The sequence below is a fragment of the Lottia gigantea genome (genome assembly GCF_000327385.1).
Source record: "Lottia gigantea unplaced genomic scaffold LOTGIsca_33, whole genome shotgun sequence".
Taxonomy (NCBI): Eukaryota; Metazoa; Mollusca; class Gastropoda; family Lottiidae; genus Lottia; species Lottia gigantea.
In genome coordinates, this window is record NW_008709110.1 from 759,065 (window position 1) to 780,830 (window position 21,766).

Consider the following 21,766-nt stretch of genomic DNA (forward strand, 5'->3'; position numbering starts at 1 on the left):
TACTCAGCAAGTATTGAAATGGAACGTTTGAACTCGATTCAAGGCGAACTGTCAAATGCAATGAAGGACTTCCATAACCAGAATATTGACTCTCAACTAAACAAGATAATTGACAGGGTTGAATACAGTTTGAAATTACTTTCTTCTCGTGATAGACCTTCACCGTCAATAACGCGAACTAGGCCTGTATTAATGCGTAACTCTCTCAAAGTTCTTGAAGAATGGTACGATTGTCATCTGGATCATCCATATCCAACAGCTTCACAAGTAGAATGGTTAGCACAGGTTTCCAGTCTGAACACAGAACAAGTCAAGAAATGGTTCGGAAATAAAAGAAGTCGTTCCAAGAATACAAGATCCCTGACCGAAATCGCCAAGGTTAAACGAAGACAGAGACTACTGAAGAGACATTGATTAATTTGTTATTTATTGTTAATGCTTGTTATCTTGTTATGTTTATTATTGACATTAAAATCAATTCCTGATATTTTAGGTTTTTTTTCGTCATTCAGTTTTGAATCGATTTGAAATAACATTAAACAGAGAGACCATTCACACTGCAGTCCAAATATGTAAATCTCGATGAAAGACACTTGATGGTTGTTTGTGAACTAGTGAATGACTAGGTCTGTGAAATCTTTAGCGAAATCGCTACCAACATAATCATGCTTTGTGTCTTAGTGATAGATGGGTAATTTCAGATCTATTGATCAATTTGACTATGCGTAATGAAATGCTAACACAAAATCTTATTCAAGTATGATGCAGCTTAGTGCGATGATGTTAGTTAAGGGTATTTTGATGAAAGGCCTGGAAATCAGGGCAGTCTATTGTCCTTTTTTACATTTTACAATACCCTTTGGAAGTTATCAGTTCTCGAAAGAGGCTGAATGAATCTGTAGCAAACTAGTTATTAACATAATAATTATGCTTGGTGTCCTTTGCTAGAGATGTTGGTTCGATGGGCGATGTAGACATATAAACTTTTTCGCTGGATACACTCCGTACTTTCTGGATAAACCCAGCTATAAATCATAGAGAAAATATTCTCTTTCTCTTATTCTAAAATTTGTACACGGCAATTTTTAATGATGTTAAGAATGACGATTTAATTTTCACGTTTTTTGAAAAATTATTTTTTTTTTTATGTAGTAGTTTTGATAAACATATTAAAGTTATGTTTTAAGGTAGCATCGACGTCGGATTTAACCTACAATCAACATGTTTGCAGTTTATTTACCCCATCCCCTCCTCTACCGTAAAGTGCTCTCTATAGAGTTATTGCTAACTTTATTGCTACCGAGGACGCCCATTGGAAGCATGGAAACACGATTTTCTGAAATCTGGGACCTCCTCTAGATAATTTTAGAATTTTACTCCCTGAAACGTAATTTCCTGACATTTCGTGGCGAATTAAAGATATGGTCGTAACTTCTTCGTTTAGACGTAGATTTACGCATCTTTATACAATTCCTCAAGAAATACCATGTCAGAAATTAATTGAAATTTTGAAGTGGAATAAGTTTGAAAGTGGAGCTCATATAAGTAGCCTATCACAGTCATCACTGTCGTCGTCACTGTCCGTCGTTTCGTCCGTCCGTCCGTCGACAATTGGCTTGTGAACTCAATTTTAATGAAATTTGGTGTGATTATTTATATTCATGAGATCTTAGTCAAGTTTGAATTTTAATTTTTCGATGAACAGTTTTTAAGTTATTGGTCTTGACTTAGGATAAACGCGTTAAAATTTGTTTGTAAACACAATAGAGTCTACAGTTTTCACCTGATTTTAATTAAATCCGGCGTGATCATCTATTACAATGTGATCTTGGTTTGAATTTGACAATTTTTCAATGAATGGAATTTGAGTTATTGCCCTTGAATTAGTAAAAATACATCAAATCTGTTGGCAGTTTTCATCAAAACTTTATGAAATTTTGTGTTTGATTAAATTAACAATATCTTGTTAGATAAATTAGATTTTTGATACGATAGGACACAGATTGTGGACCGCCTTTAATATACTGAAAATTTATCAGGGAAGTGGGTGTATCTTGCTAGGCAACCACTTGTTAAATGTCGATGTTGATATCTGAACCTACAGTAGTCATTTTCAATGAAGACATTTCATAAGTTTAAGGTGGAGTGTATATTTTGTAGTAAAGAAATTAAAAAGAATAATGTAAATCAGACTATCCTTTAAAACTCTAATAAATTTCATAAAAAAAGAAATAATTCAATAGTTTCTGTCTTACAAAATCTATGTTATGTCTTATTATTTATACTAAATCTGCATCTGGTTCAACTACATGTAGTTAAATAATGTTTGGGATTTAATACCCACCCCTGATCTTTGCTACCCATTGTTTACAAATGTCAACAGAACAGAGACAGAAATATTAGCTATAGGGGTATATTACAGTTATGTTGATGTAGAATGCTATAACCATTTTCTCAAACTTAAAGGGACAGATTCAGCCTACCTTCGGATCAATCGTACATTGGTCTCTGAGGCAGAAATTGCTCATCTTAGATAATTGGTATTAGTACTGATGTCACATATATACATTAGACTCAATCATCCTGTCTCACTTCTATGCACAGCTGCGACGAAAGGTGTCTGGTGTCAGAGACTATATCAACAAGACAATCAACTTTGGGATCTACCCCTATTTTTAGAGAGAAGATAAGATTGTGAACGATATAAATAAACTTATTGTTCCATGTGATTTTCATCAACTCTAGTACTTCTGAATTAACAAATTAAACCCTGAAAACAATAAATCTGCATATATATTCTTTTTTAAAAACTTGTTGTTCAACTGTAGACTCAATTACCTTTTTTATCAACAGTAAATACCCAGAAAGCATGGTTCAGATTTTCTGCAAAAACGTATAACAAAACCTTATTATAAATATGATTTATTTGTACAAAAATGTAATTTTTAACAAGATGATATTATTAACCATATATGACACAAAGTAAAATTGATCTGTTTAAAATGTCAGTAGTGTTTCAGCAATACTGAACATTTTATGATTGGGACATTGTTCTGATAATTTGATTACAATTCTATTATGGTGAAAATTATCTTAAAACTCTTGGCCTCATGGTTAATCCTAAATATATTCCACATTGTCCTGAAATTAATTTCGAATGCTTTGAACTCAAATATACAAGAATTAGACCATATTGACTTCAATTCTTTTCTGGCTGTTACTTTGTTGTTTAAGTTCAACTCAAAAGCATATTTGTGTCCTGTCCTATAAACACATTATTTTATGAACACAAAATGATACTAAATAATGATAAAGAATGTGAATTGCAATGTATCTGGAATCAATGAAGTTTACAGGCACGAATCATAACTATCTGTAATAAAATAAATAATGGTGCCATAACTTCTGATGGGGCCAAAGATTCTTGATCATTCAGTTTTCTACACAGTAAATATTTAAACACTGTTAATAACATTATACTCATTATTGAATTAAGAAGTCGTAATGCACCTATTCTTCTATCACCCTCATGACACATCCGAATAAATACAATAACACAGAAATACGCGTTTAGTCCATCACAGGCAAAAAGAGGTATAAACATAATCCACCATGACTGAGTTATTATATCTTCATATTTTAAAACTGCTATTATTGAAAATATGAACACTGATATCATGTGAAGCCATAATTCAAATCCTGTCATACGCATCCATCGTACCATTTCCTTGAGTGTGAAAAGCATTTTGGTTTTCTTTGTCCAATGTCTTTTAACTAACCATTCATCTTATTCCTAGAGATATCTAAAAGATGTCCAGCTGCATTCTGAAAAGATTTTTATGAAGAAACTAATTAAAACAAAAGCAGCACAGGACAGGCTTAGATGGAAATTTTCAGCATTAAAATATCTGGATTGAGGTGTAGTCAATTTGCTCTTAGTTTAAATCAAACTAAAAGACTATGTATATACAAAAACTGCATACCAAATTAAATGTCGTCCCTGAACAAGGTAACATAAGTACTTAAAAATCTGAAGTAGATCGTATCATGGCATACAGTCGAGTAACCTAATTTCGTTCTAACACAAAGTGGGCCATATTCTTATGTTGTTTCAGTGACTTTTAGCAATAGATCACACTATGTATCTTATTTTTTTTAAATTGTGGTTCTTTGAAGGAATTGTCACTAATTATAATGAATTGATATTAAAAAAGAGAAGTTAATTATACCACCCGGTATCCATACAACGTTTTTTTCTTGACTTATTTATAGATCAAACATTGTACACGAAAATAGGTGACTATTTGTATGATAAGCCTTATATGGTATAGAACTTTTAAATTTAAAAGTGAAATGTCAATAGACTTATAAATGCAGAACCAATTTTTCACAAAAGGTTAAGCTCTTTATGTCTGTCCTATTTCGAAACAATATAATATATATGAAACTAACGTTAATTTCGCATATCATGGTCTTGAAGAAATATTCATTGTTTTCATTTCTAGAAAATTACAATTCTGTCCGCCATATTACTTCCGGTTTCGCCTAATTATTTTCGTATTACTTTTAAGACCTACATGTGAAAATGGATAATATGGTGAGATTTTTTATTGTGTCACTATGCAATATGATGAAATGAAATAAGTGCAAACATGTCATCGATTCATAATCAGAGATTGCATTTTTAATACGAAAATAGCAAGTAAAGCTCGTGTAGTGTTGCCAGATTTTTTCTCAATCGTCATCAAAATTCATGCCATTTAGTAAATAATGAGGCTCATCATTATCATTCTATATCTGGTTATATCTATATTGATCTCCAAATCATTGTGGTATATTATATTATTGCAATAGTGTAATGAAAACGACCCAGTAAGCAAATTTGTATTTCATTTTTCAGGGGATAAATTAGTCAGTAGATTGAAGACAGCTCCGAGCGTGGCAACGAAACATTATCCCTTGGATTTCAAACCCTTTGAAACATCTAGCCTGTTAACTGCTAGCTTTTAACTCTAGTGCTGTTTACCAGAAATTAAAACTTTCTGGTATATGATAAATCAATCAAGTATATATTACACTCCAGAAATGTCACCTCAATATTCTCAATTTGTAAAATATATTAGAACTAATTTATACCGCATCACGATAAACCTCTCAATTATTCAACTGACAAAAACAACACACGTAGATAATCAGACCTAGTCACCCGTAATATGAATTTGATCATATGATTTTTTTCTACAAATTCTTCCATCAAATTTCGTAGAATTAATTGGGAAATGTTGGAGCATTTCTGTTTTGACCAAAGAGTTTTAAATGGACCGTAATCATAAATGAATATCATAATTAAAAATTTTGCTGAACCGGAAGTGACATATTGCATAATGTGCAAAAATTTGGTTTATAGAGCTTTCTGTGGAACGATTTACCTCAAATTTTCTTTTTTTTATGCTCTTTGTAATAAGATATATAGAATGTAAATTCTAAAATTTAGAAAATTTTTGTAGAGAAAAAATATTGCCTGAAAATGAAATTTAAAACTTTGGCTCTAATTATCGGATCGATCTGAAAAGTACAGGATATAGACAGAATGCCAATATAAATAAAACTGCGTCATAAAAATTTATAAATCACTTCCGGTTTGAGCATGAGAACTTCCAGTTTCTAAAAATTACCTTTGGCGACCTTTATACATTTCTATGCTGTAATTCACAAATCCCGGAAGTGACTTATGCGCTCTTACCCGAGAGAAGCACATTTTCGTTATTAAGTAATTAAATACACTGCTTTTAAGGTATAAAAACCGTACAGATTATCCATAATAATTAATTTGAGACTCATGGCCGTTTCCGTAATAAATATATTCTTTCAGATTCTTAATGTAGGATTGGGAAAAAAAATAATCGATTGCATAACAAACCATGGAAATCTGTAAATGGATTGCCACGTTATTAATATATCTGCAGTAGGCTTTTTATTGCCGTAGTCACAGACGTTTAAAACTAAAAAAAATCACATGGATTTGTAACTTTATACTTGAAATAAGTACACTGCTTTTAAGGTATACTCAAACAAAACTATCCCAAATTTGGACTGAAAACTGATTTTAACTTATATTTCTTCAAAGTCACAATTAGTCCTACTATCTTTTTTTAGAGGGGAATTATTTGGCCATGTGGTATTGTTTGCATGGAACGCACTTTCTAGACGAAACGACCTGAATAGGGTCGAATCAACTGGAACCAATCGTCATCTGGAACGCACACCATATTTGTATTCAGTTGTAATACAGTTTTCAAGAATTGGCCTCGTGTTTTCTTCCTGCAGGCATACGAATCTCCCTGGTGTTAATTTAGTCTCTCTAGAACCAGAAAGCATCACACTATCATCAACATGTCACTACTGGAGAGGAAGTCAGTGTGTATTATATCGGGTGCTAGTCGTGGTATTGGAGAAGCCCTGGCTTATCAGCTTGCTCAAAATCTCGAAGCTGAATCCTTGCTAATCTTATTAGCTAGAACTGGATCTGACTTAGAGACAGTAAAAGGAGAGGTGTTGGCATTGCCTCAATGTAAGGAGAGAAATTTAAAAGTTATTATAAAAGAGTTTGACCAAGGTTCAGTCAACAAAGAAGACTTTGATTCGTTGTTTGGCTCTATTTTCAAGCAACATAAAATAATTGTGCAAGATTTTCAACAAGCAATTATAGTTCATAATATAGGTACAATGGATCAGACCAAATATTGCAAAAAAATCTTGAAAATCTTATGGAGATCAGTGGCTGTTTTCAGGTTAATTTAGCTGGAATGATCACTTTAAATGCCAATTTCTTGCAAGCTTTTCCAGATCAAGCTAAAGTAGTTGTGAATATGTCGTCTCATGCAGCTGTCAAACCATACAAATGTTGGGCCGTTCATTGTGCAATGAAAACTGGAAGAGAAATGTATTTTAAAACACTTGCCTTAGAAGAACCAAGTATAAGAGTATTGAACTATGGTCCAGGAGCAGTCAAAGCTGACACCACACTAAATATTTTATTAAATAAAATAGAAGATGAAGAGGTAAAACAAAGTTACAGAAAAATATTGGCAGATGGGAAATTCCTTCCTCCAAAAATACCATGTCAGAAATTAATTGAAATTTTGAAGTGGAATAAGTTTGAAAATGGAGTTCATAAAAGTATCAAAGACAACCTTGATTAAATGAACAGAATCCTTATATTAATATGGTTTAGTTTTATCTCTTTAATTATATTATATGCTTATTATATTAGTTGCTGGTGTATTATGTTAAAAGGAAATGGATAAAGATGTTGAGTTTAACGTTGCTTATCACTCTGTATGGGTTCAAATAAGAGTTTTTAAAAATTGGTTTTCTTATTTTCATTTATTTCATTTTCATTTAATAAAAATGAACATTTAGAACATTTCCTCCTCCGTTGTTCACTTTATGAAAAGAAACGGAATGGTTTGCGATTGTGCCTCACCCCACAATCACTGCAGTCTATGTCAGAAACAAATGCAGGGACGGTCTGCAGTTTTAACTATTCTTGCCCCGAGAAAAGGAAATTAAAACGTTGAAGTTTTTTTTACAATATTATTTACTTAACTTATATACTCAGGGTTCAATATACATTAGATATTCTGTATTATACCATCTATCGTGTACTATATTACCTATACAATGTTCTGTGAATTTTATTCGAGTCTTTATTTTAGTTTTCATCATGTTCTATAAGTAATTTTTATAATAAATATAACCCTAATTATAACCATCTATTATCATATAAAGGACATATCCATCTTTCGTTTCATTTTGGAATTTTTTAAATTTTGTACCTTTCTCAAATGTACCATTCGTTGTATGATGCCTTTAATGGATGTATTTGATACAATTAACTTATCTTGATATCTTTTATGAATAGAAAGTAGAAGTGTTTTAATGACTTGGAAAAATACCAGTTTGTCTCACATGTCCATAATTAATTCACAACTATAGCTAATTTAAAGGAGAATCACCAGAATTTCAATGAGTGACCGATGAAGAAAGGTCAAAAAGTCTTTTTTTGTTTATAAAGACTGTACATACATGGACATTTATGATTTGCTAAAACTCTTAATTATATGCAATAAGAACATAATGTTGTGATTAAGAACACATGATAATTCAATAGAAGTAATCAATTAGTTTGCTTAATTTGACCCCAAAAAAAAAACATCTTTAAATGACATGGTTGAAATCCTGTCTGAACGTACAGAAATCATTTTCAATTAAGACATTTCATAACTTTAAGGTGGAGGGTACCAATTTACATTACAGTAACATATTTGTAGTAAAGAAATTTTTTTATTGTGATGGTGAGAAAAATTGAAAATCAGACTATCCTTGAAAACTCTTAAAAATTTCACAAAACAAGAACTACCTTTTTCTCTCTAGTTAATATTTTTTTTCGCTAGGGAACTATTCGGCTGTGTATGCTTTACATTGTCACATCAGATGTGTTTCCATAAGCTATGTAGCCACATTTCAACATTTCATCCCAGAGAAAATTTTGAAAGTGGCACAGCACCTTGCATTATATGACGGAGCTAAAACTTAGCAATATTATACTGAAATAGCCTGCTATACATATTGGGAAGGTTCCTCAAAAACACAAAATTTTCTCAAGCTTAGTATAATGATCTAGTTTTTAAAATGAGTGGTTCATTGAGTACATTTCATATGTTATTGCTGTAGTCTTCTAGAAAATTCTACATTTTTCTATTCGCTACGCTGCTTTTCATCATGTGAACAATATTATTTGAGAAGATTCTACATTTCTGTCGTCTGCTAGTCATGTTTATCAATTTAAGTTATATAATAAATCCAACCAATGAAAACGCAAGAATTTTATTATCAGCCAATCAAAACGGAGGTTTGTTTGTCTCACTACAATCGAGAATGTTCTGCTGTTTTCTAGTTTTATACTTGGGTTTATATATAAGCATAAACTCTTCATTGCTACTCCAAAATTGATCAAGAATAGAAACTCCTTACTTACCGAAGGGTGACTAGCTTTCGCTACTAATTTGCTTATTGATTTTTACACAACAAGTTATAACCGATACGTCAAAGATATACGTGAACATTCAAAATATGGCACCAAAAGGTCCAGCAATCGGAATTGATTTGGGAACAACGTTCTCCTGTGTGGGTGTGTTCCAACATGGAGCAGTTGAAATTATAGCCAACGATCAAGGAAACAGAACCACGCCAAGTTATGTGGCTTTTACAGATTCGGAAAGATTAATTGGTGACAGCGCGAAAAACCAAGTGGCTTTAAATCCATCCAACACAATATTTGATGCCAAGCGTCTGATCGGAAGAAAGTTTGATGATGCAACAATTCAGTCTGATATGAAACACTGGCCATTTAAAGTGGTGAAGGACGGAGACAAGCCAAAGTTACAAGCGGAATTCAAGAACGAATTGAAGACATTTTCACCAGAAGAAGTTAGTGCTATGGTATTGACTAAAATGAAAGAGACAGCTGAAGCCTATCTTGGTGAGAATGTTACAAATGCTGTAATTACGGTACCAGCTTATTTTACTGATAGTCAAAGATCAGCAACTAAGGACGCTGGGGTGATCGCTGGTTTAAACGTCTTGAGAATCATTAATGAACCTACTGCCGCTGCTTTGGCCTATGGATTGGACAAGAAGACAGATACAGAACAACATATCTTGATATTCGATTTGGGTGGTGGAACATTCGATGTGTCAATTCTAGCAATAGAAGATGGTGTATTTGAAGTGCTAGCTACAGCTGGTGATACGCATCTTGGTGGAGAAGATTTTGACAACAGAATGGTGAACTATTTTACCCAAGAATTCAAGAGAAAATTTGGTAAAGATTTGTCTAAGAGTTCCAGAGCTTTAAGAAGGTTAAGAACAGCCTGTGAAAGAGCTAAAAGAACATTATCGAGCAGTGCAGAAGCTAACATCGAAATTGACGCCTTATTTGAAGGTTTTGATTTCTACTCGAAAATAACCAGAGCTCGATTTGAGGACTTGTGTGCGGATTTGTTCCGTAATACTATGGTTCCAGTAGAAAAAGCTCTCAAAGATGCAAAATTAGACAAGTCTAAAATTGACGAAGTGGTGCTTGTCGGAGGTTCTACCAGAATTCCAAAGATACAGAAACTCTTAAAAGACTTTATGAATGGTAAAGAGTTGAACAAATCTATTAATCCCGATGAAGCTGTGGCTTATGGTGCGGCTGTCCAAGCAGCTGTATTGATTGGAGATAAAAGCGAGAAGATTAAAGATGTACTGTTAGTTGATGTAGCACCTTTGTCTCTGGGTATTGAGACAGCTGGTGGTGTTATGACTAGAATCATAGAAAGAAATACAAGAATACCAACTAAACATTCCCAAATCTTTACAACGTATTCTGATAATCAACCAGGAGTAAGTATACAGGTATATGAAGGTGAGAGAACTATGACAAAAGACAACCATCCTATGGGTAATTTTGAATTATCTGGTATACCACCAGCACCTCGTGGAGTACCTCAGATTGAAGTGAGTTTTGATATTGATGCTAATGGTATATTAAATGTATTAGCGGAAGACAAGAGTACTGGTAAGAGCAATAAGATTACTATCACCAATGATAAAGGTCGCTTATCCAGTGAAGAAATTGAGAAACTTGTTCAGGAAGCAGAAAAATATAAAGATGAGGACGAGAAACAGAAGAGAAAAATAAGTGCTAGAAACCAACTGGAGTCGTATGTGTTCAATGTTAAACAAGTTTTGGACAATGGTGGAGCTGATAAAATCTGCGATTCAGATAAAGAAACTGTTAAACAATGTTGTGATGAGACAATACAATGGTTAGATAATAATGCCTTAGCTGAAAAAGACGAATATGAACATAGATTAGACGAAGTACAAAAGGTTTGTTCACCAATAATGACCAAACTACATGGTGAAGCTAACGGCCAATCAACCGACCCCACTGGGCGATCTGGTGGTAACCAAGGTCCTACTGTGGAAGAAATTGATTAAAATGTGTGTATTAATTTCCTTTCTTAACCACTGAACTTTAAATACTTGTAAAAATGTCGTGTAAGCATTGAAAATGCCCTGTTCATATTGTAATTATTGAGATATATTGAAATATTCATTGATTGTAAAAATGTAAATATTCACTGATTTTATAGATATTTATTTATTGTATAATTTTCATTTATAATCGCGATATCATTTTTGAACTTTTACTGGTATTTTGATATTAAATTTGATCAAATTTAACGTAAAACGATCTCAAACTTAATGTTACAAGATTGTGTGAACTGTTCACAAGTTTATTATGTTATAACTCTTATATAATGATAACTGTTTACAAGTTTATTATGTTATAACTCTTATATAATGATAACTGTTTACAAGTTTATAATGTTATAACTCTTTACAAGTTAATAAAAAATGTTATACTATTCCCAATCTTCTTTCATTGTGGTGGATTTACTTGGGTCTTCTTTTACGAGGGCTGCGTTCTTCTACAAGGGCCGTGGCCATGTTCTAAATATGAAGAGGGAATCCGAAATTTTGACAGATTGAAACCGACTAGTTTTTGTCAATCTCTGCATGCTCCAATGACTGGAACAGACATAAGCGAAAAGGATTTCAGATTATTTGGAATAGGCCTACTTTGGGCTTTTAAATATTTGGAATACGGATTAAACTCTGAACTCGTCAAATAGATGTCAACCGAAGAAGATTATTTTTCCGAAAAAGAGAGAGAGGGGGGAGGCAAAATCTTCAGACTCCTATTGCTTTCATTACTCACCCTTTTTTACAACAAGTCTAATCTTATGAAATCGATTTTATTTTGAAGTTACTGGCATTTCTGAGGATTGGTATATTGAGTTGTCTCCGCTTTTCTTAATCGGAAAAAAAATTCTTACATTAAAGAAATCAGCTGAAAAATGAAAGAAATGTCGGAAGTTTCGGACTAATGTTGTTGTTAGTCTGGCATCTTCTCGTGGTCAAAGGTCATGTCCGACTCTACTTGCACTTTCTACTACATTCTAGAAAATATTCAACATCTTCTTTATTTACCACAGTTGATTGCCGAGCCCGAGGTATAAACAAATTGAGTAATGGTTATTTTCTTAGATCTAAATAATATAATATGATTTATTTATTTTGTAATGACCTAACAGGCAGTTCAAATAAAACAATGAGTAGATAATTATGATTTCATAGCTATATTGAGGAGTAAGTTGTAATGATAATTTACACGTCCACGCGTAGTTATTTTGCTTACAGTGTAAATAACCTTACATTCAACACAGTTTAAGTGCTGAGTGAGGATCACCTGAAAGCTAGCATGCCAGCTTTTTCCATCTTTTCCCATCTTTGTATCTTACACCATCTAATATTTACCTGCGTCTGGTTGCAGACTTGTCAACCTTGTGGTCAAAACTCACTGAGGGTGGAAAACAGATGCAATTACATCAATAAACAGGTGTGGGTGAAGACTTAGATAACTTATTAACTTATAAGTTTATAGTTGAATCACACCTGACAAGCCAGGTGATAATTTGAAGCCTATCAACTGGTGAGGATGGCATTTTAAAGGGGAACAGTTGGCATACTCGGGGATTGATTTGAGTCTTTATTGTGCTTTAATAGTCTTGAGAAGTTTTAGAACGCACGAGAATCGCACAGTCCCTTCAATTATACCTCAAACTAGAAATTTCACATGTATTTTCTATATATGGCATCGTCTCCCTAATAAGTCAAATTTTTAACTTTCAAACATGAATAATTATGGATACACAATTATGGACACAGTTACACTATTACTGATTATGTAAGCTTAAAAATATCATATTCTGATACTAAGGTACATGATTGGTCAAACAGATAGTGAAGATGCATAGAACAGCACAAATATTTGCTTTCTGAGTGTATCTTTGTAAAGAAATTGCAATATTGGTATTTAGTATATATATTCATTATTCTACTATAGTTGAGCTACCGTATTAGTTACTCTTTGGATTCTTACAGGATAGACTATTGGCACTGATTCCAGAATGTCTGAAGATAGAAAATTATTAGTACTATATGGAAGTCAAACGGGTACAGCTCAAGATATTGCTGAAAGAATTGCAAGGGAGGCGAAAAGGAGATATTTCTCAGCAAAGGCAATTGCTCTAGACAGTTTTGATGTGGTAATTATTTGATTTATTCCTTTCTACAGATATTGTACGTAATATTTATTGATATTTTGCAAGCTTAGATATTTTGCTTTTGAGATACAGAAATGAATGGCATGGTTCTGAAATTTTTCAGGAAAGTTTTATAGTGGCTCGTGACTACTGTATTGAATTGTTATTTCTAATACATTATTGTATAACTGTTTTTCTTGCAGATAATCTGCATTTTTTTATTTCCAAGCATAAATATGTATTATACATATATAGTGAATTATATATACTGTTATATTTGTGTACATGGTACATTAAAGTGTTCAAATACTATGAGATATTTTGTATATTGTATAATTTTAGGCCAATCTATTAAAAGAATCTACTGTTATTTTTGTATGTGCAACCACTGGGCAAGGAGATCCACCAGATAATATGAAGGTGCGTCAAGTCATCTAAAACTAGCTGTCCTGAGAACATGTGTATTTGAAACATGTATTTGCATCATGAGATGATCTATAGTTAGTTAGAAATTAGAAATAAACAAAAAACAATATCTACACTATTCTTGATGATTATATGACCAAATTTTAGATCAGGCAGTTTAATACTATGATATTGGTAGATAGAAAACAGGGTTCAATTTAAATGATATTGTATCACAGCTTCAGATTCAAATTGACCATTTTTGTCAAAATTAAAATTTTAACAATGAACGAATAAAATAAAAGATTTTACAAAGCGTGGAGATTTTCTGTCAATTCTAGAAATGTAATGTAACTCGCAGCAGTCTCTATCTATAACCTTAAAAAACTAATGTCATTGGCAAGATCAAACTGAGCATTTTGAATTCAATCTGGATTGAACCCTGATTGAAATAATTGTTAACTCTCTAACCCTGCTGACCTATTGATATGTAGCCAGTGTATGTTCAAGATATAGGTGTAGTTGTTATAAATTTATAAAAATTTCACTATGATTTCATGTTATTTCAGTTGTTTTGGAAATTTATCCTGCGGAAAAATCTACCAGAAAATTCTTTATCTCACATGAAATATGGTGTTTTAGGATTAGGTGATTCATCTTACCAAAAGTAAGTACTCTTTCATGGCAATAATCTGTAGCTCCAAATCATTTGCAATTCCAAAATTATATGATTGCTCCACACCATTAATCTTTCAATGGAACATTTGATGCTTAGCCAGAATAGGAAAAATATTGATTCAAGAATAACAAAATGTGAATTAAATTCTGATGAATTAAGATTTCTCTGAAATCAACTTTTTCAGATTCAATGTGATAGGAAAGAAGATAAATAAAAGAATCTTTCAGCTGGGAGGTGAGACATTATTGCCCATTGGTTTAGCTGATGATCAACATGAACTAGGGTAAGTACCTTGTTAATTATTTTGAGCATTCAGTAGCAGGAAATAGTCAACATCTATCTCTTGAGATAATGAACCTATATTTCAATCATTGATATTTTTATTGACCAAAACTTGTAACTGCATCTAAAATAAAATTGAAAGAATAATCAAGCTATTGAGAATTACATTATATTGCCATTTTCAATACAAACTATCTTTCATTTCTGTCTTGTATCTTGAAGACCTGATGTAGTTGTTGATTCCTGGTTAAAAGATTTATGGTTAAAACTTCTAGATTTATTTCCTCTACCACCTGGTAAACAGATACTGAGTGACAAAATATGGTAAGAATTTTAGAAGTTTGTTTTCATAACATCTCTTTTGAATATGAAGTATTTCATAATTATATAAAAATGGGATGAAGGAAAATGATATGATTTAGTGATACTATTAGCCAGCATGAATTGTAAACCTACCGACTGTAGGTATGAGAGCTTTAATTCTGTAAGAGGCTGCCCAATTGATGATAAAAAATATTTTGTTTTTCATTTTCTTTCAGATTTATTGTCGAAATTTTATAGTAACTGAACAAATTACATAGTCATTAAAATAGTTAATGATATATGATATGAATTTGATTCTGTCAATATTTTCTGATTCGTCTTCAGCCCAGTTGTCGCCTGACATGATGCTTAATCTAAATCTCTATTTTTTACCCGAGTTTAGCTGTTCGCTAAAATGATATAATTATATATCATTTTTAGAGTTGTATTAAAACAGATTTCAAATAATTTTCCTTTTCTTATTCAGTCCACCGCCTAAATATAAAATAACATTTTCATCTAATAATGAAATTCCTCATCTAAATCTGACCAGTGCTTCACCTACTAATAAACCATGTTTAGAACATCCTTTTTATGCTGAATTGATATCAAATGAAAGAATAACAGCTAAAGATCATTTTCAAGATGTACGCCATATAAAGTTTAATATTAAGGGATCAAACATCAGGTTTGTAGCTTATTTGGTTTTACTTAATAGTCAAGCACACATTTAATATTCATGTAGATTTGGTTTGACCAGTCCTCTCTATTTTTAGGTAGTCTTAATAGAGCATGTTCATCATCCATGTGATCAATCTTGCTTTAGTCTCACAGATGGGAATTAAGCTAAGCTAATCAGTAGGTGCTGTCACAGCTTGCCATCAAAATTTGAGCCTTCTTATCCATGTGTTTCCTTTTTCTGCATTTGAATATTAAATTAACAACTTGTGTTTTATTGAGACTCTGCAATCTTAGAGAGCAGTAAAGTTCATAAATGGATTTTTATGATAACTTTTGTTTTCATGTAAGGGATTGATTTAGTTGTAAGGCTATTTCAGCCATGCCCATACCGTCATTTCTATTAAGGACCTATTCAACAAAATGTACAATATAAGGCAGGTGAGAAACAAGTGAAGTTAGAAATAAAAAGTGAAACTTCTACTTTGACAATTTTCGAACAGTTAAATATCAATATTACAGACCTAATAATACTCTTTTACAGTTATAAACCTGGTGATGTTGTTATGATAGCCCCACAGAATAATCCCAAAACAATAGATTCCTTTCTACATCTATTAGGTTTGAATGGTAATGATGTATTTTATCTAGAAATGAATGATCCAGGTAAGATTCTCCTATGACCTGTTTAATAATATTTTTATCTAAATGAGAAAAGTGATTAAAATTAGTAATATAGATAATGATATTTTTTAAAAACAATATCTACTGGCTAATTGTCTAGTTTGAATCATAGATTATATTTTACCAATAACTTTACCATCACCTTGTACAATACGGTATCTACTGACTAGTTATCTAGATATTATTATATTATAGATTATCTTTTACCAATAACTTTACCATCACCATGTACAATACAGTATCTACTGACTAGTTATCTAGATATTATTATATTATAGATTATCTTTTACCAACAACTTTACCATCACCATACACAATACGGTATCTACTGACTAGTTATCTAGATATTATTATATTATAGATTATCTTTTACCAACAACTTTACCATCACCATACACAATACGGTATCTACTGACTTATTATCTAGATATTATTATATTATAGATTATCTTTTACCAACAACTTTACCATCACCATACACAATACAGTATCTACTGACTAATTATCTAGATATTATTATATTATAGATTATCTTTTACCATCACTGCATCACCATGTACAATACGGTATCTACTGACTTATTATCTAGATATTATTATATTATAGATTATCTTTTACCATCACTGCATCACCATGTACAATACTGTATCTACTGACCAATTATCTAGATATTATTATATTATAGATTATCTTTTACCAATAACTTTACCATCACCATGTACAATACAGTATCTACTGACTAGTTATCTAGATATTATTATATTATAGATTATCTTTTACCATCACTGCATCACCATGTACAATACTGTATCTACTGACTAGTTATCTAGATATTATTATATTATAGATTATCTTTTACCAACAACTTTACCATCACCATACACAATACAGTATCTACTGACTTATTATCTAGATATTATTATATTATAGATTATCTTTTACCAACAACTTTACCATCACCATACACAATACAGTATCTACTGACTAATTATCTAGATATTATTATATTATAGATTATCTTTTACCATCACTGCATCACCATGTACAATACGGTATCTACTGACTTATTATCTAGATATTATTATATTATAGATTATCTTTTACCATCACTGCATCACCATGTACAATACGGTATCTACTGACTAGTTATCTAGATATTATTATATTATAGATTATCTTTTACCAACAACTTTACCATCACCATGTACAATACTGTATCTACTGACTAGTTATCTAGATATTATTATATTATAGATTATCTTTTACCAACAACTTTACCATCACCATGTACAATACTGTATCTACTGACTAGTTATCTAGATATTATTATATTCTAGATTATTTTTACCAATAACTTTACCATCACCATGTACAATACAGTATCTACTGACTTATTATCTAGATATTAATATATTATAGATTATCTTTTACCATCACTGCATCACCATGTACAATACGGTATCTACTGACTAGTTATCTAGATATTATTATATTATAGATTATCTTTTACCAATAACTTTACCATCACCATGTACAATACAGCATCTACTGACTAATTATCTAGATATTATTATATTATAGATTATCTTTTACCATCACTGCATCACCATGTACAATACGGTATCTACTGACTAGTTATCTAGATATTATTATATTATAGATTATCTTTTACCAACAACTTTACCAACACCATGTACAATACTGTATCTACTGACTAGTTATCTAGATATTATTATATTATAGATTATCTTTTACCAACAACTTTACCATCACCATGTACAATACGGTATCTACTGACCAATTATCTAGATATATCAGGTGTACCAAGACGTTATTTTTTCAAGTTGTTATCATATTTTTCTACTGATGAAAGGGAAAAAGAGAAGCTGGAAGAGTTAAGTTCATCAGAAGGTCAACAAGATTTGTACAATTATTGTAATAGACTGAAACGAACAACTTTAGAAGTATGTTTTATTATTCATTATTTACAACTGACAAGACTTAAAGGGGAATTATGATTTCTTTGTAAGTGATTGAATTATTCACACTTTGTCTGAAAAAATAGTTGAAAAGTTTGAACTTATGGGTTCTTTAAAATGAAGCAAAAATATGATGATTTATTTCTATTTATTAACAATTTAAAAATGTCCATATTTCTTTCCAACTAGGTTTTACAAGATTTTCCTCAAACCTGTCCTAGAATACCATTTGATTATTTATTTGATTTAATACCACCATTAAAACCAAGAGCTTTCTCTATAGCATCCTCACAGAAGGTAGGTTTGATATGCTAGCTTAGGTTCATGTTATGGCAAGTTTCAATTATAATAGATCAAGAATGGCCTAGCAGGCAGTCTTTATTTTTTTGAGCCTATAAGTCTAATTGTGTGTAATGGTAGTATAACATATAAACAAAATAACTTAGTAGACATGTGGACTATACAAAATAGAGACTGGTTAACTTGATTCTGTATTAGATTATTTGTCTTTATTTAGCTATTAAAATAAACTTTTAGAACTTGTTATCCAATTGTTACAGGCCTATCCTGATGAAATCCATATACTAATGGCAGTAGTAGAATATCAAACTAAAATAGTAGAACCCAGAAGAGGTGTCTGTTCTACATGGTTAGCTGGCATAAATACTGGTCATATATTAGTACCATTATGGGTAAAGAATGGTACTATATCATTTCCTACAGATAATAATATACCAGTTGTAATGGTAGGACCAGGTACAGTACCAACATTATGTATTATTGATACCATACACCATCAGGCAGTTATAACAGGTTACACATTATAGTGCATATTTCAACCTGAAATTGTGAATTATAGATATCATACTATTAATAAACACACAGAACTGTTGGGCCAAGGTACAAAGTATAAAGTATGTACCCAAACCACAACAGAAGTTCTATTTGTTTTTCAAAATTTAACATTTATTGTTACTTTTAAGGCAAATAACTGTAAGCTTGCATAGTAAAAGTAAGTACAATTTAAACACTGTAATACCTGCATACGCTCACAGAGATAAATGCTAAGAAGTTTAGACAAAGACCAGCTGGTAGACAGGATCCTTGTAGTTGTTATCCTGTAGGGAATGATTCATTCTTTCTCAAGATTAATTATAATTGTTCTAGGAACTGGTCTGGCACCATTTAGAAGTTTTATAGAAGAAAGAGTGCAAGAGAACTTTGAAAGTAAGTTAGTTTGTGATATTTTGGGGTTATATTATATTTGTCTGTTTAATATATTAATGTGATTATGTTCATACAAATGTTTTAAATAATTTCAGTATCAATTTGATAAAAATACATTTCCCACCTATTTCAGATAATTATTTATTTTTTGGTTGTCGCAATAAAAACAAAGATTATTATTTTGAGAAGGAATGGAATGAACTGTGTCAGAAGGAACTACTGAAAATATTCACAGCGTTTTCCAGAGATCAGGTTTGGAATTTATTATGATATTTTTAATATTAATTTATTAATAAATTTATTTATTTGTATATGTTGGTAAATACCATATATTTGCCTGTATAATGCGCATTTTTTTAAACTGTTTGTGTAAAAAAGGTATATATATAAGCTAATTATAGGGTTGTTTGCATTCAAACTAATTATACTTTCTGAAGTATTTTTCATGTGACATCAGATACCTGATACAAAATTGTGAAAAATTGTTGTCCTTAGTGCAATGGGATTAAAGTACTGGTTTTAATTTAATTCTGTAATTTAAATATTTTTATATATTTATCACCTGTATATAAAATTATTGCCATTATGTGTTATCATTTAGAACTCGCATCCAAATCATTAATATAATTTTGGACAGGTCTGCTGAATTGTACATTTTTTTACAGGAAAATAAAGATTATGTACAACATAGATTGAAAGATAATGGTGAACTAATTTGGAATCTGGTAGAAAATCGAAAAGCTTTTTTCTATATAGCAGGGTAAGTGTAAACAAACTATAATAGATCAATTTTAAGCTGGCGAGTTATACATTTTCATTGTGATTCAAGATGAACCTCATTGATATGATCTAGTTGATCATTAAACCATTTGATCATCATCTTTTGATACTTTACAGAAATGCCAAGCAGATGCCTGATAATGTTACAGAAACTCTAAAAGAAGTCATTCGGGAATATGGTCATATGAATGTGGAAGCTTCTGAAGTTTATATCAAAAGTTTAGAGCATAGCAGAAGATTACAAGTGGAAGCTTGGTCCTAGCCTATATATACCAGTGGACCAGTTGGATTTATATCATAACAGTCATGATTCTCATACTTTTGCTGTTTGTGCCATTCAGTTTGAATTTAACAGGGATTCATTGGTTGTGAATAAAATGGAAGCCTCTTTCCTTGACCTGGCCTTATGGATCAGTATAATAGAATGGACTGCCTGTTACAAGGAAAATGCTTTGATTTACAATCTTAATTATTTACATTCAAACAATTCTGTCCCCTTTCTCTCTCAGACTTTGCCTCTCATGTATTATTATTATTGTATTTTGTAAGATTTACTGTTAAGAGTTTATTTTGTATTGTTAAACTTAATTAACCAGAACAACCAACATATTTTTTTGACATGTTTGAATGTTTTGATAGATGAATGACAAACATTGGATGAATGTTTAAGCAATGTTTTAAAGACAGATGCCATAGCTTACCATGAGCAACCAGAGATTTGATCTGTAAAAGAGACAACTGACAAATAATTTTAAACTTTGTTGGACACATGCACTATAAACAAAATACACCGTTAATAATTTGTATAGATATATGCATATTCTTATTATCAATTTTTACAGCATTTTAAGAATCTTACATCTAGTCAGTGTTGATGTGCTATACTTTTTGCTTAGTTTTAAATGTTTTAAAAGTCATGTTAGTAGATTATATTGTGTCAATTGTTTCATATTTTATTTGTGTAAAATAAAGCTTGCATTGTTGCCGGTCATGTTGTCGTTTTGCTTCCGTGATCACTAGGTACTGTTCTATTACTGCAATATTAAACAGATCATTGAAAACCTCAAAAATGTGCTTAGGTAATTGACAATTTTACTTGGCATAAACAGGCGTTTGGGGATCATTTTGAGCATATTGATAAGAACACGAATAGGGGAAGCGACTCGGGTGCGACCTAGCCTTCTGGAATTGGGGGTACAAATAGAAAATAATTTGATTTTATGGGGGACAACTTTTGAAGTTGAGACTCCAGAAGAGGAACGCTATGGAAGCGTCGAGTATCTGAAGTGTCGATCCCACAGAAAAGTTTTGAACCAAGAATTGATTTGGTGCGTTCGAGCACAGACGTATAAAAAACATATTTTGAAATTTCTTAAAAATAAGGAGGAGGAGATTCATTTGCGGGTATTTTTCTGTACCCGCCACTGAAGCGACTGAGATAACTGAAACCCTCGGAAATGGTCATACACAGACAGGCATTCAATTCCAAAGAATATCTAGAAATTCCAGAAATCGTTTTGACCTCTGTA

General features: G+C 31.6%; 4 protein-coding genes across 4 annotated transcripts; 3 read left to right on the plus strand and 1 right to left on the minus strand.

Moving 5' to 3' along the window:
• Window positions 1-2,908: 2,908 nt before the first annotated feature.
• Window positions 2,909-4,526, minus strand: LOTGIDRAFT_190269 (hypothetical protein). Its single transcript, XM_009058210.1, has 2 exons — window positions 4,453-4,526; window positions 2,909-3,825 (listed from the first exon to the last, which is right to left on the minus strand). Exon 2 carries the CDS (start codon window positions 3,743-3,745, stop codon window positions 3,341-3,343), a length of 405 nt encoding a protein of 134 aa, XP_009056458.1. The 5' UTR covers window positions 3,746-3,825; window positions 4,453-4,526; the 3' UTR covers window positions 2,909-3,340.
• A 1,867-nt stretch (window positions 4,527-6,393) lies between these two features.
• LOTGIDRAFT_162251 (hypothetical protein) lies at window positions 6,394-7,202 on the plus strand (the record flags this gene model as incomplete). The annotated part of the gene is made up of 2 exons (XM_009058211.1): window positions 6,394-6,552; window positions 6,792-7,202. The coding sequence occupies 2 exons, from the start codon at window positions 6,394-6,396 to the stop codon at window positions 7,200-7,202; spliced, it is 570 nt and encodes a 189-aa protein (XP_009056459.1).
• Window positions 7,203-9,016: 1,814 nt separating this feature from the next.
• On the plus strand, window positions 9,017-11,485 carry LOTGIDRAFT_190284 (hypothetical protein). The gene has a single exon (XM_009058212.1). It carries the CDS (start codon window positions 9,136-9,138, stop codon window positions 11,047-11,049), a length of 1,914 nt encoding a protein of 637 aa, XP_009056460.1. The 5' UTR covers window positions 9,017-9,135; the 3' UTR covers window positions 11,050-11,485.
• Window positions 11,486-11,576: 91 nt separating this feature from the next.
• Window positions 11,577-21,227, plus strand: LOTGIDRAFT_216443 (hypothetical protein). Its single transcript, XM_009058213.1, has 15 exons — window positions 11,577-12,128; window positions 13,060-13,223; window positions 13,563-13,640; window positions 14,195-14,292; window positions 14,489-14,587; window positions 14,809-14,910; window positions 15,377-15,577; window positions 16,112-16,233; window positions 17,995-18,215; window positions 18,420-18,527; window positions 18,791-18,986; window positions 19,398-19,457; window positions 19,591-19,709; window positions 20,123-20,217; window positions 20,355-21,227. The coding sequence occupies exons 2-15, from the start codon at window positions 13,086-13,088 to the stop codon at window positions 20,497-20,499; spliced, it is 1,782 nt and encodes a 593-aa protein (XP_009056461.1). The 5' UTR covers window positions 11,577-12,128; window positions 13,060-13,085; the 3' UTR covers window positions 20,500-21,227.
• The last annotated feature ends 539 nt before the right edge of the window (window positions 21,228-21,766 follow it).